The sequence below is a fragment of the Melozone crissalis genome, unplaced genomic scaffold, assembly GCF_028551555.1.
Source record: "Melozone crissalis strain CALT ecotype California unplaced genomic scaffold, PUWL_Pcris_2 ptg000005l_1, whole genome shotgun sequence".
In the NCBI taxonomy this organism is placed as follows: domain Eukaryota; kingdom Metazoa; phylum Chordata; class Aves; order Passeriformes; family Passerellidae; genus Melozone; species Melozone crissalis.
Window position 1 is genome coordinate 49205778 of NW_026535783.1, and position 15235 is coordinate 49221012.

Genomic DNA, 15235 nt, shown 5'->3' on the forward strand with positions numbered 1-15235 from the left:
GATATTCTTCATATTTAAAGATTCTCCAAGTGTCCTACTCCATCAGCCAAAACTGATGGCAAATATCTCAAACACAGCTTAAACAAGCCATGCCAAAGCCAGAAAGTCACTTAATACTATGGGCCAAACTCTTTGGAGCAAAGAAATACCGGAAGAAACCTGTGGCTTTTCACAGGGCAGCTGCAAGAGTTTTAAAAGAGGTAATTTAGAAGATGTCAGAAAACTTGCTACTTTATATCTGGACAGTGTTCAGCAAACTCTTTCAGGCCAGACAGGTGCTAAGCCAATGTAGAAAATCAATAGCATTAAAAAGGTATTTAAGCAAACAACCAACCAAACAAAAAAACCAACCCAAAACTAAGAATGTACACACAAAAATATAAGTAAGATGAAAAGGTCAAAGAGTTTGACTATACATGTATATAAAACAATTGGAATGTTTTACATGCAGCCAGGATTTTCTGACTTGAAAATAATTAGAAAGGATTCAAGATGCCTAATTCCACTTCCAAGTGGTATCAGGCACTAACTAAACTGTACTGCAAGCTCTAACAAACTTGCATTTCCTGTTCTTAAATGTTTTGAGGCTCTCTGAGTTTTAACTGCTGAACTTTGAGATAGAGATCATAGTAAGAGCAGCAGTAGAGAACAAAGGAAAGGAAAGTGCAGCTGAAGCAGCAGCTTAAAGCAAAGCATTTAATTGCATGTTGCTGATGTGCTTCTTTTAAGAGGACATAAAAAGGGCATTATAAAGGATTCAAAGCATTTAGTGGTGAGGAAAGAGGGGAGGAACAGACAACACTTCAAATAAACATTCCATGGAGAGGAAATATCTAATAATTTATTGAGCTTCAGTTTCACATTGTGAAAAAAAGTGAGTTTTACAAAATCTTAAGACATAGTAGCAAACAACATAGACAATTTTACTTCTTCACTTGCAGTTTGCTTTTAGCACATGAACCACATCTTCAATGGCCAGGAATGGGAACATTATTCTGTTCTAATCACTCTTACTCAGACAGATGTCAGACACATAGAAAAGGGGCTGCACAATTACCCCAGAAGGGGAAGGCTCTCCTTTGTTACATGTTTCTACAGTAACCAGCCTGCAAAATAAGAGGAACCTTCCCATCTTATGCCAGGGTTTTTGTGTGCACTCTGCTGTGAACTGCTTCTATCTAAGTCTGGGGTGTTTTGCAGGGCTGAAATGGTCAAATAGTCAGCCAGGATTCCCACAACAATTCATAGAGCAAGAGCCTCGTGTAGTCCCTGCAGAGCCGGAGGCCCACCCTGACTTCAGTTTCCTTCAGCCTACACACAGGAATTAATTGAGGACTTGAAAGCAGACCACAAGTTTGGAAACAGCTGCAGAAAATTCATCCCACTTTTGGAAGCTGAATGGTGCTACAAAACAGATTTCATAAGCTAAACAGTCAGATGCAAGGCAGCTTCACCTCTGGACTCTGATCGGCTTGACAGAGAACACATATCTCAAAGCTACATGTCCTTATTCAAACACAGGGGCCCCTGGGGACCCAGTTCTTTACTTCCTGGTACCTTATGTAGTTGCTAGTGCCTGGGGAGAGGACATGCAAAACACAGGAAGTCTGATTTTATGGCTCCCTTCACTCCTGTGAGTGATCCCCAAGATGAAAGGCCAACAAAAATTCAAGGCTGTTTGCTTCAACATGGCAACCTGCGCAGGTACAGGGATATAGAAAGGAGACCTATCCTAATCTGTTTTCCTATTGCTAAAGGTTGTCTACGTGGGGGCAAGGGTAGAGAGGCTGTGGGTTTAAATACTTTTTTAATCTACCACTTCAAGGAATCAGTTTAATCAGTGGAACTACAATTTTATCACATCTAGTTGGAACCCACCCTTTTAAAAACTGCAAATGACTGCTTATTAATCAATGTTCTCTCGGTATTCACAGAACTCCAAATACTTTATTTCTGAAATGTAAAGAGTCTACTCCAAACAGCAAATCAAACATAAGGCAGTGCAGAGAAACTTCCAGTGACCAATGTAAACACTTTCAGATGACAAAACTTTCACAAATACATCACTTTCACACAGAGAAAGGCAAGCATCACAAATGTGGCTATTTTTGTTTTGCATGCACACATGCAGCTGTTTACTTATACCACAGCACACACCAACCATGATACTGAATGTGCCGGTTTCAGTGGGCTCCAGAAACATTTAAGAAAAAACACAATACAATACAAGCTTCATTACAGGATCTGGCAAAGAAAGTACCTGTGAAACACAAGCTTCTGAAATTCCTAAGAAAAGAGTAGCTTCATCTCTGTCCAAAGACCAGAATAATAAGAAACAATTTCATTTAAAAACCAAAGTTTGGTTTCTCAGGATTATCTGAGGCTTCTGAGCAACCAAGTGATTAAAGACACACCTGGATAACAAAAATAAAAAGCAGCAGAGTTTGAGGGCTTTTTTTTTCTTTTTAAGATAAGAGGTTTGAAATTCATTTTCTATCCCCATAAGAATTTTTCTAGAGCACTTGGGTCTTTGACATCTGGCCACTCAGATGATCTGAAATCCAGATGGATGAGGCAATCCAGTCAGTGCAAAATTGTCTGCTCTTTCTTCTTTTTTTTTTTTTTAAGACTTCATCATTAACCTATGTTGAGGTTTTCTTTTTTGTTTTTATTCTTGAATCACCATTCTCCACTCCTTCAGGACAATGTGGCTATATTGTAGGTAACCCTCCTCCAACCCAATAAATAAATAAATAAGTTTGGACAATGACTTCATCTGGGCTTGGTATCCAGAAGCTCTTCCACAGTATTTGAGTTGCAATCAGGAAGCTGCACAAAGTGAGTGTTGCAAGAGACTTTGGCTATTTCCAGGTTAGAAATTGAAAGGCATGACCAACAAATGAAATGTTGCAAGGACACCATCTACAAGACACACCACATGCAACCTGGGGAGCTGGTGGCCTGAGAAAGTGACCTCCATGGCTTCTTCCTTTAGTACACGTGTAACTTTAAATCCTGTCTTGTAATCCTTCCATTTCCGACTGGGAAGCCACTCCTCCCTCCCACCTCCAACTGTTACCCAATAGTTTTCTTTCTTTGTGCAGCAGAGCAAGTCAGCAATCACAATATGTGCAAAACATACAATTCACACAAGCCCTTGCAACATGAAGACAATTGCAGGCATTGTTTCAGCATGCAAGCATTCAACAATAAATAACTATATCTACAACAACTAACATAATAGGAAAGGGACAGACTGAATTATAAATACAGGGAAGAACAGGAACAATGAGCATTTTGGGGCTGTAATGTTTGTTCCCCACTGTTGCAAAAACATTTCACCACTGGACTGGTCCTTATGAACAGAAGGTCACTTACTGCACACAGGACAATGCAACACAGGGTGTAACAGATGCTGCAGGCACTGCCCACAGGCAAGCACACTCCAGTCAGCAGAGCTCAGCAGCAATGCTGCTGTATCTTCATTCACAGCAGCATCTTGCTGTTTCAGTCCTGGCCTGCTGCCCCTGCAGCTGGCGCTGGCACTTCAAACCACCACAAAGAGAGGCGACAACCATTTCAAATTTCACATAAAAACAGTGGGGTCCATGGAAATCTAGTGATGTGTGGTGCACAGCTAAGAGACATTCTGTCTCTGTTTTTTTCATCTTTGAAGGACTGATTAACATGGGCATTAATCCACAATTACTAGCACAAGGTTTGTCCATTCATATTTAAACCACGTGTTGAAGCACTAAAGACAGGGGTTTCTTCTCCCATTCCTTCATGTCTGGGTTGGATAATTTACAAGGTGCAGATGATTTTCTTCAAATGCAAGAAACGCTGAATGATTTTCTTCATAAAAACTTCTCCAGATCTGAGGTTCCAATTATCTTCTCCAAATAAAGGAGTAAACTGAAAGCATGGGAAGAGGTGGAAGGAAAGGAGAAATTACTTAAAAGGTTTTGCTGCAACAATACACCATAAGGTTTTTTGTTAGATGTCAAAGAAAATCTAAAAGCTAGGCTTAGGATACAACCCAGTTGATGGGCTTCCCTGCCCACCCTGAACCTCAAGGTTCTTGTGCAATAACCAACTACTAATACATAAATGAGTCAAGAACATAATTATTTAAGGACAGATTCTGATGTTATTATTCTGCTAACAATACTCTGCAAACTTTCCTATTGACGGCAAAAAGACTAACTAATGTTTTGGGTATAAATTCAGTCACTTGAAACCTAAATCAAAGTGCCCTGATACACTTTAAACTGATAAGACTCTGTATCCTGCATACTTCCACATTTTTATGTTCCCCTAAAATCTTAAGTTGGTAGACCTGTTTTAAACAAACAACTTTTTGTAACTTCTCTTTCACAAAAAAACACATGAACACACAGTGTAGAGTTTTTTCTATACCTCAACCAAAACCAACCTGGTTGGAGCAAAGCAGAAGGGAAGCTGAAAGTGTCTTGCCCCCAATACCTCTGTTCACCTTAACAAATTCTGAATTTAATTTACTCACAACAGAGAGGGGCATAGAATTCCCTTACTTAAAGTACACCTACTCTTATTTTCAGCAAAATTCTGCCTAATTTCTTTTTAAACAGCAGTATATCATCCACCAATAAATCCATCCTAGAGTCCTTTATAAAATCAATTATTCAATAAGAAACTCAGCCTTTGGATGCTGAGATTGTGCTTTGCTTTTTGACTCTGAAGCTGTATGAAAATTCCAGCTTCCAAACCATCATCAATTCATCACAATAATTCTGACAGCAATGCTACAATTTTAGAAGGCAAATCCTACTTCATTACAATGCAAATGAGCTCTAGTGCACTCACAGACCCTTTGAACACACTACATCTCTCTCAGGCCGTGATGTCTAAGAACAACAGGGAACATTCACAGGAAACAAACCAGCCTCCATAACAGTCCATAGTGTTTTTGCAAGTGTGGGCTATTTTTTTTTATGTCTAAAAAAAGGGTCCACTCAGTATTGATTAGTCTTCTCTAGATATTATTCAGTACAGCATGACATTCTTCCCATCAAAACAGACTATCAACATGGAAGTCAAAACAGTGTTTCTTGTCATGGGATGAACTTTAAAAAAAGCCATAAATAATTCCAAAACAGAAGGGAAAAAACCGAACCCAAAACTCCAAAGTTTGAGGAACAAGACAAAGCAGACTGAAGTCTTCCTGAAAGCTGTCAGACTGGGGCCACACAGCACCATGAAAACAGAGTAATCACAAGTAATTTCCTTTTTGGCCCTCCCACCCACTGACAAAGCAGCAGGAGTCAGAAGGAAAAAAAAGCAACCTACTTACTGGATGAGCACACAGCACTGGAGAGATTTCAGACTAAAGCTACATTCAGTTATCTTGTGCGCTAGTTAAGCCAGATATCTTGTGTGTTAGTGAAGATAAAATAATGGCCTTTAACAAGATACTGCAGAGTAAAGGAAAGCTTTTTGCACCGTTATATTCAGAGAACTCTTTTTCAAAATAAAACACTCCCTCATGCACTGTAAACTCCAGAACAATTAAGTGAGACTCAGAAGAGTAAGTCAATATTTTTCTTGGCACAGACCTGAGTCCGGGCATTCAATACTGCTGTTCTGATAACACTGAGAACTGCATAAAGTCAGTAATAATACAAATTAACTGAAGATATCGAGATGTAGTTCTCAGCTAGGGAGGAAGCTGACACACAGAAATGAGGACTTCCATTTGCTTTTGGGGGGCAATTACAGTCAGTGACCACGACCTGGTCTCTAGAGTTTAATCTGCTTTCCAAAGAAAAGTCTGGAAAAACAAAGTGGGGAGAGGGCAGAGGGCAGAGCGTTTTCAAGGCAAACAATCACCTGAGAGCAGAGCATCATGGCACAACACTGCCCAATTTCACCGTAGATTTCAAAGCTGAGCTGCTGCTTTGCATGGGCCCAACCTTGTATTCTTTACTCAATCAAAAGTCCCAGTCAACTGAAAGACAACTACAGGAGTAACTGTCTGCCCTATCTACACTGCTTCAAAGGCCTCTGGGGCTTGCATTTACTGCAAGAGTCAGACAAATATCTACTGCTGCAAAAAACACCAAAAAACCTTCCCAATTATCTGTCCCAAACAGAAGAACCTAGAAAAGTTTCTACACACTTCTTCTTCCTATATTCTGGAGAACCTCTTCAATCTGAACTTTTCAGTAACCCAGAGGCACATGAATAGCTTGTTTAATTACTGCAACTGTATTTGTTTGCCTTTTTCTTATCACCTGCCTGTCTTCATGGGTACAATATACACTGCTCATATGCAAAAAGAAACTACCATTCATATGGCACTGATTATTTAGGATCAAGGACATCACTATTTTTATCAGTTATAGTTACTGGGAGTAACTAATTTTGTACTAAAGCCACAAGGAGGAAATGGGGAATAAAAGCAACACAACACAAATGGGAGTCTACCAGGTTTGTTACAAAATACACAGATGAATAGCAAAAATCTTCTCCCCTCTGCCCAAAAATAAGAAATGCACAACAACCCATCAAGCAAGACCAAATTCAGACTTGCTTGTGAGAAGATACAATGCTGAAGTTGCATCTGGTAAGAACCTGGCCCATTATGTATAATTAAATTGTTTTGGAACAGTGTGTGCTATAGACTAGTAATTATTTCAGGCTGCAATATTAATTACATATCTTCCTGACACTATACCTAGTTCAACATATATAAGCATAAGTATTTTGAAAAGTCTGTATTTTAAAGTGTTACAATGGAGAAAATGCAACCTTAGTCCATGAAGATGCAACCACGTTGTCTAGCTGAGATCGAAAATTAGGCCTGAACTCCCTGTAAAACACCTATCATAAGACAGCAGCTTTCTCTGAAGGCTGTCTGCATGAAAAGTCAAGTGAATTCAGTATAAGGCTTCAGATCAGAATTTTCTGTATCTTTTTTGGGTACTGCTACTGGATGCAAAGTGACCTAGTCTCTGTCATCAGACAACTGGCAGTGGAACCTTTGTTTAGCATGCATTTAGTACTTAAGAGCCAGAGCCAATTTTAAAAAGATTATCTGCATTTCCACACAAGTTGAAAATGCTATTTTTGCTCAGTCCTTTACATCTAAATCATAGAGGAAAAGGCCTTGTAAAGGCTGGTGCACGATATGTGGCAAACTACTTCCAGGATCTGGTGTTGTCACAGATGTGGTGCCTGGCTTTCAACAGCCCATGAACATATGTGTCTCAGGTGATCCCGATGTAAAACTGCATCAAACATACTCACCCCTCCTCAGAGCTGCTGCTGAAATGTTTTTTGAAAAGCATTATTACAGTGAAATTCAAAGGTGTTATTTCTTACCTGATAACTTGTAATTGCCAACAAATACACAATTAGGAGGGGAGGTGCTTCCATGTGCTGACAAATGCCGTGGGAATTAATGAATAGGGCACAGTTGTTATGCTGTTCCACGCATCTAACGTGGGATCGTAGCAGTCCAATGTCTTGCACCTCTGAATGCCAAAGTAGCCTCCAACCACATACAATTTGTTTCCAGATGCCACTGCATGGCAGCTCATTCGCTTCGCTGTCACATCTCCCACCTTAGTCCACTGGTATGCCTCACTATTGAATTTATAAGCAGAGCACGCAGAGAATTCAGTATCTCCACCCATAATAAAAATCTGGTTTCCCAGAACAGCTGCAGCTGTGTAGCGCCAGGGCTGGGGGCAGGTGGCTGGTACAGTCCATCTGTTTTCACACTGATCATAGCACTGGACTTTGGGCAGCTTGTCATGGCTAACGCTGGTACCACCAAAAGCAAACAGCTTCAGCTTCGCACTGACTACAGCGGCATTGCTCACTCCCTCCCGCAGTGGGGCAACCATGGTCCATTTGTTGGTCACGGGGTCGTACTGTTCTACTTGCTTCAGGGATACTGAAGGGGAAGCTGGAAGGCAACCAGTTGCTGCAGTGTGCCCCCCTACTACATACAAACAGTGCTTAAGTTCGGCAGAGCCATGGCCAAACCTAGCCACCAGCATGGGAGCGGCCTTCGACCACTCCTCATGAAGGGTGTCATACACCCACACGTCTTTGGAGACCCCATTTTCTGATCCTCGTCCCCCAGTGATATACACCTTACAGCCTATGGCACAAGCACTGAACTCTTTCCGTGGGCTTGGAATGTCAGCCTTTGGAATGATCTCCTTTGCCTTTTGATCCACCAAGTACAGCTTGTCACACATAAAGGTTTGGCCACCTAAAAGAAAAAGTGAATGGCCAGTTTTTCGGGGTCTGGCACACAAGCTGGTGACCACTCCATCATTCTGTAAGATCTTCAACTTGCATCTTATTGATTCTTCTACAATCTCCTTGCTTTTCCTTTGCTTGGTGATAAGTTCTTCCATGGCCACATTCTCCATAAGGTATATGGCTGGCAGGAGGGCCAGTCTCACTGTCTGCAGTAGCTCTGGCAGGTAACAGTGACGCTTACTCAGGTCATAGTTGACCCAGTTAATAGCCGATTCATATACCAGCCTTTCATCTTCAGTTTCTAATTCTTCACTGGAAAGGAGCTGCACTACCATGTCTTTTGGCAGCTGGAGGAAGTCTTCGCTTTTACTGATACCCTGGAAGTTGCTAAGGCACATCCTCCAAGAGAGCTCATACAGCTTGGTACACTGATGAGCATCTGACAGCAGCAGCATCCCAAGACAGTTGGTGGGATGAAGGTTTTTCTCCAGAAACTCTGCACAAGCATCCCGAATGTCCTGAAACTCCAGCATGTCACCAGCCTCCAGCAGTGACTCTGCATTTTCCTCATTGATGATAACTCTGGAGGAATACGCATAGTCCAGAAGAAGCTCCAGGACTTCTGGGTGAATAGAGTTGTGAAAGTTGACTTCACTGTCCTGGCTCTCTTTCAGTCCTCCGCTGAACATTGCTTCAAAATAGCGGCTACAAGCAGCTAGAACTGCTCTGTGGCAGGGGAATGACCTGTTTCCAGCATGGAGAAGTACATCTGTAAAGAGACGCTGCTGACGCAGAAGGTTTAGGTGAGTAAGGACACTATCAGCATAGGATGACTTGTGGAACAAGTATATGTTTATGGAGCCAGTACTGGCCCTGGACTTGCGATTTTCATGCATGCTGACTGACATTTTCTTTCACACCTGTAAGCAAAGAAAAAATTTAAAATAAATAAGAGCCAAAACCATTTTTAGTTTTACATATCAAAAAATCTGTCTGTTATTCACTACAGGATGGGGAAGAAAAAGCCTTAATTTACAGCTGAGCGGACAGAGAATTACATCTCCCTTTGGCATGCATTTTTTTTTTTTTTGTAAGCTGAGATTCATAAATGACATACCCTAAATTTGTTGCCCAAGAGCAGGTTTATCTTGGGAAACCTGATCTCCAACTTTCATAGCAATACAGTAAGCAAGTAAGTTGGAGAAAGAAAATGAACCTGGACTGATTTTCTCACCCTTCCCCAACCTAGACCAGCTGATTCATTACATACATACACATGCACACGCTTGAAACATTCTCCTGTACTGAATCATAGCAGGAAGAGCTACCAGACAGAATACCTAAGGAATGTCAAAAGCTGCATAGAGAACAAAAACCTACTAATCCCATTAGGAAGCTTCCCTTTGGTATAGTGATTCCATATGCAACAACACAAAATGAAAAAAAAAAAAACCACAAACTTTAAAATAAAACCCTGGTATCATACATTTAGACTTGTGTAACTGTAAAAAAAAATAAGATTAGTAAAATCTACAGATTCCACCTTTATTTCACAGAATTCAGTGTCTGTTTGTTATAGTGATTTAGCATATACATAGGCAGTGTCGCAGAAAAACATGTTTTCACCACCAGTCACTGAGACACTGCCTCTGAAGCCACCTGGAGCGTCAGGTCCTCAGAGCTTAAGCCATTGCTCATTCTGAACTTCTGAAGAGGCATAAAACTATTCCATCCTGCCCTATTCCTAAAAAACAAAACCCTACTCAGATCTGTTTAGAGGTGAATGTTACTGTTACATGCCATGATGCGCAGGCCTAGGTATAATTACAGCAAGTTTCCAGATTTAACTAAGAGTCAAGTCAGAATGGTATGGAGTATAGGGTAAGGGAGGAATATTGACAGCGATATAAAGGCAATGGCCAGAAAGCCACAGTGCAAATAGTAGGAGATGAAACATAAAGAACTCAGGGCAAGCTGTGGCTGTGACTGGTACTGAAATATCTCACTTCTCTCTCTTCAAACTGCAGAAAAACCTCAGCAAAAGCCAAGAACACAACTTGACTAATTACTAAGCTATTTGCATGTCCAGAGTACCTCTTACTGCACTTTCAAATAAAGAACTGGCCAAAAGGTCTACCTGGAAAGCATGCTATGTCCTAAGTCAGAGCACCTGGGGCCACTTGTGAAGGTTTTTAATGTGGATATACTTTGCTCTCACACAGACATTTCCATATACTCAAGCATCTTTAAGCAGTACTGAATTGCAGAATTTCATTCCCACACTTCATGCTTCAAGATAATACATGAGCTTTACAAGCCTCAAAACCAGCATTTTTAATAGATGTATTTTTCTTGATTCATATGACCAGAAATATTGAGAAACTCAAAACCACACATTTAATTTGAACAGCAGACTCCATTTCAGAGCAAGCAATCTGTGTATATGGAACACGCAACACCTGCAGTCTAACTGCAGCACAGCCAGTACCATCCTCCACACTCTGTGCTAATACAATTGATTCACCATATTGAACAACAGCATGTCTGTGTTACACCTTTCCCTTCCGTTACAAAAAAAAACCTAAGGCCCAACTTAGAGTAAAGAATAGAGAGACACCTTCCTGTAAAACTACCATAGCCCACTTCCTTTAATAGGAAACACAATTTGCCCTATGAAATTTAACTGGGATTGAAAATAGCAAGCAACACTACCCAATATATGGTGCACAATCCAAATTCCTCTAAAACAGAGAGGAGTCCTACACATCAGAGCTACAAGGCAGAGTATCTGTCTCACTCTACCTAAGCAAAAGCTTAGTAAGGGATCACACCAGTGCTCCCTAGGCCAACCTATTAAATGCACTAAGCACAGAACAACTTAAGTCAGCTGGTATGTCTTCAAAACACAAACTCTTTTACAAGGAAAATCATATGACCTTTAATGAAGTTGTATTGTCTGGCAAAAAAATACCCAGATGTCATTTGAGGATCTTGAGCACTAATCTCAGACTAAAATAACCCACTTAACCTATAGCCAAAAATAAGATACTGACCATTTACAAGTTGAAATCTCCTGGAACTGAAGGACTACAGAAAGGTCAAGGCCTGGAATACTAGTATACAAGCAGCTTGATGACACAAATCAGAAGCTGAACACTTTACTGTCATATTTTTCAAACTTTTCCAGGTACTTTACTGTCTTAAATGCTGTTATGATGCAAGGCACACTATTCATTGGATCTCTGCAGGTGGGTTTTCCTCACACTGAGGACTTACTCTTTGAAGGTTCCTTACCAGGGAGCAGGATAGGAGCTAAACACCCCACTGATCAGAGACAACAGAACAACCAGTATGTGAACACGGCCACTGCCCCCCACACTCCATTCCAGTCAGCTGGATGTGAGTGTAGACATCACAGTCTAGGCATGTCAGGATCTCTATGAAAACACAGGTTCTCTTCTTTGCCCCCACATATTGAGGGAATTCAGAGTTTACTGAAAACTCTTTCATCATGCACACAGGGTTCAGGGATAGGGCAGGTAAAGTTCATATCAGAGGCTGCAGATGCAGGGATTTAGATCTTTCACCAGGCTCTGTACTCCCATGAGCAACGCTTGTTCAGCACCATTCAGAATGAGCCCATAACCACAACAAAATAGAGGCAAACATAAAATAACCACCCTGCAGTTATGCATACCGTGCAGACTAGTGAACTACAGACCACATGCAGAGGGGAGGAACAGATCACTGTCTGTGACCCAAAGCCCACCCACAGCCATGGTAACAAATACCACTGTAAAAAAAAAAAAAAATTAAAAATTTGTATAAAGACCCCTCCCAAACAGCTACTGAATAAGGCACTCAGCATTTCACCCTACTATTACAGAAGCCTTAGTCTCTTGGTGAGAAGTAGATTTCACATATGCTGGTCTTGAACTGTTCCTGTAAGATTGCTTTTATCATCACAATGTCATCTACTGAGAGGAATTCAAAATATGCCAATTCACAATTAAGATAAGCTAACATATTTCCCCAAACAGAACAAAGATATATATCTATACACATCTTTTTCCTCCAGTGTGGTGCTGAGATGCGTTTACACATAGACTAGCTAAACAAACACCCTTAGAAGCAAGTACCATCATTCACTAACAGGCAGTGTTTCTGTAAATTAGGTCAATCCAGAATCTTGGAAGAATACTAAAATGCAAAAATGACATCTCCAATTTCTCTGCTTAGTGTTGGAAATTATGCAAGCCTCAAATACTTCAGCAGAGGTAATTTACTGTCAGTGATCAAGTGTTCATCTTGAATAATATTAGCCAATTCCCTTCAGGCATTTCTTTCCTTAGAAATAGTATTTGTATGTAAAAGACAAGAAGTGGTCAGTAAATTACAGATATAGATTTTATCTAGGAACAGAGGTTGAACCAAGACTTTGATTTATAATTACACTTCAACAGGCTACTTGTCACAGCAGCCCAGTAGTAAACACTACTTTAAGACTAAACAACAGGCTCCTTGTCCTACTTAACAGTTTTATTGCATGCAGATCTCAGCCTAAATCAAAAGAAAAATCAAGTATTTTCAAATTACTGACACATCCCTGATGCACGCTCATTTAAATATGACTGTGTAATTACACAGTAGTGGTTGCGTTTTTCTTTAGAATCAGTGAAACAACCGAAAGAGAGGAAATCTGCTGATCATGCCGTCGATGTAACTAACACCGCTTTCCATGGCTAAATCGGCACCGATGCTATCAGTGTGGCAGAGGCAAACCGTGACACTGCCTAAAGTCTTCAAACTCAGTGGCTGCCTAGGACCTGCAGCGAGACAGAAAGCAGAACACGCTGCTCCTGCTAGGAATGCACTACAGCTCACCACATGCAAACAAAGAAACGCGACTCTAAATTCCCCTCAGTTCGCCCCATCAAAACGCCTAAATAACTCCGTCTCTGAGAAGAAACTCAAAGAGCTTCTTCCTAGACTGATATAAAAACCAGTGCGAGAAGCTAAAATGCATTTAGTTTGCTTTATAGAGCAATAACCACGTGCAAAAGTTTCTGTACCGGCGCAGGGAGAGCAGCGCCGCAGCCAGCTCGGGACCAGCGAGGCGCTGGCTCATTCCCTGCCCTGCCTCACGCCCGCTGAGGGAGGGATGCTCGGGATCGCTCGGGGCCCCAAGCAGGAAGCTGAAGCCCAACAGGGAGGCTAGCAACCTCCGTAATAGGAGCCCACGCCTTCCGAGGGCAGCCGAGTACAGGAGATAGCAAATCACGGCGAATGTCTACCCACCAGTGCCCCGCTGGTACCTGGCGTTCCGGACAGGGCGGAGGAGGGCCAGCCTGCGCCTGTGCCGGGGACCAACAAGGCAGCCCGGCTCCAGCCGGAGAAGCACCGCCGGCAGCGCGGCGGCAGCTCTGCCCCCCAGCTCTGCCCCCCAGCTCTGCCCCGCAGCTCTGCCCCGCAAGCTCTGCCCCGCAAGCTCTGCCCCGCAAGCTCTGCCACCCCGCCTCCCCTCCGTGCCGGACGCTGCTCCGGGCCGGCGGCACCAACTTACAGCAGCGGCTCCCGGGCGAGCGCGGAGGTCCGTGGGCGACGCAGCGCCGCGCATGGAAGAGGAGCTGGGCTGTGCCGGTCCGGCGGGGCCGCGGAGACGCGGCGGGCGAGCAGCAGCGCCGGGCGGAGCCGGTGCCGCCGGCGGGAGGCGGGTCGCGGAAGGAGGGCGGGAGGTAGGGAAGAGGGACGCAAGAAAGGGAAAGAGCGGCTCCAGCTGCTGCTGGCACGCCGACCGCAGCTCTGTCCCGGCGGCGGAGCGGAGAAGGGGTATATGGGCTGGGGGGCGGGGGGAGGCTTTATGCACAGCCTGTGAGTGACAGCAGGGGAGGGACGGCAGGGCGAGGGCAGCGCGCTCGCTGTTGCTGTCCCGGCCGGCGGCGCGGAAGGTGCGGCGGGCGTCTCGTGTCGCCGCGGACGGGGCTGCGGGATGGCCTCTGCTTCCTGCCTTGCCCACCCTGCCTGTGGGGGCCCCGCGGGGCCGGGCGGAGCAGGCACTCGCTGTGGGAGCTCCTGCTCCGGGTGTACAAGGGGTGCGCCCCTCCGAGCAGGCACCGAAAAAGCTGCGCGGGATGGGGAGGGGTGCCGGTCCTCGCGGCGTGTCCCGTCGGGTTGCGCAGACCGAGCAGGGCAGACGGTGGGAAACTCCTCCTGGGCGCCCCGGGAGCGGCCGGGAGGGCGCGGAGGAGCCCGGGCACCGCAGGCCCCGAGCCCGCCGCCGGGCGCTGCTCGTCCCGGGCCGTGCCGCGGAGCTCGGGAGGCCTTGGCAGAGCTGCCCTTTCATCGCTGCCCAGTGCAGTGCTCCCGCAGCACAAAGGGAAGCCTGGCTTTAGTTATTTCCCAGTTAACAAAGTATGTGAAAAACGCATTTGTGCAAAAGGCCGATTTCAACAATAAACATTTTCTAGACAAAACAACAGTGTTTACATAATGGTATTGTGTGGCTCTCTATAAGAAAAACATAAGGTACCGTGCTAAACATTGCCCATATTGTTAGTTTACGATTTGTTAATATCACTTAAAGCAATGGTATTAGTCTAAAGAGGCTTTAACGAAGATAAGAACAATTGCGCCAGCAGCAAGCTTCTTTTTGAATATAATTGTTTGGAGAATTTGACCATTCTTCATAATAAAATGTCTCCTGCTGAAAAAAAGAATGCCCTGCAAGCAGTTTGCTAACATGCAGAGCGTTATTTATATTTGTGTTGCTGGACTCCAGTCTCTGCAGATTAGCACATATTTAGTGTACAGCAGGACACATCCTGTAATTCTAGACATCCTGTGGGCATATGCAAACCTGGAGAGCATAGCTGAACAGGGAGCAGATTAAAGAGTAATTTGTTTCATAGATTATTTCTTGTTACAATATTGTTTTCTTACAACATGAAGGCTGCAGGTTGCATGGTCTAAAAATGTTGCA

The 15235-nt window shown here is 43.4% G+C and overlaps 1 protein-coding gene across 1 annotated transcript; it reads right to left on the minus strand.

Moving 5' to 3' along the window:
• Positions 1 to 832: 832 nt before the first annotated feature.
• ENC1 (ectodermal-neural cortex 1) lies at positions 833 to 13946 on the minus strand. Its single transcript, XM_054287751.1, has 3 exons — positions 13820 to 13946; positions 7363 to 9176; positions 833 to 3915 (listed from the first exon to the last, which is right to left on the minus strand). The coding sequence occupies exon 2, from the start codon at positions 9162 to 9164 to the stop codon at positions 7395 to 7397; it is 1770 nt and encodes a 589-aa protein (XP_054143726.1). The 5' UTR covers positions 9165 to 9176; positions 13820 to 13946; the 3' UTR covers positions 833 to 3915; positions 7363 to 7394.
• Positions 13947 to 15235: the final 1289 nt, after the last annotated feature.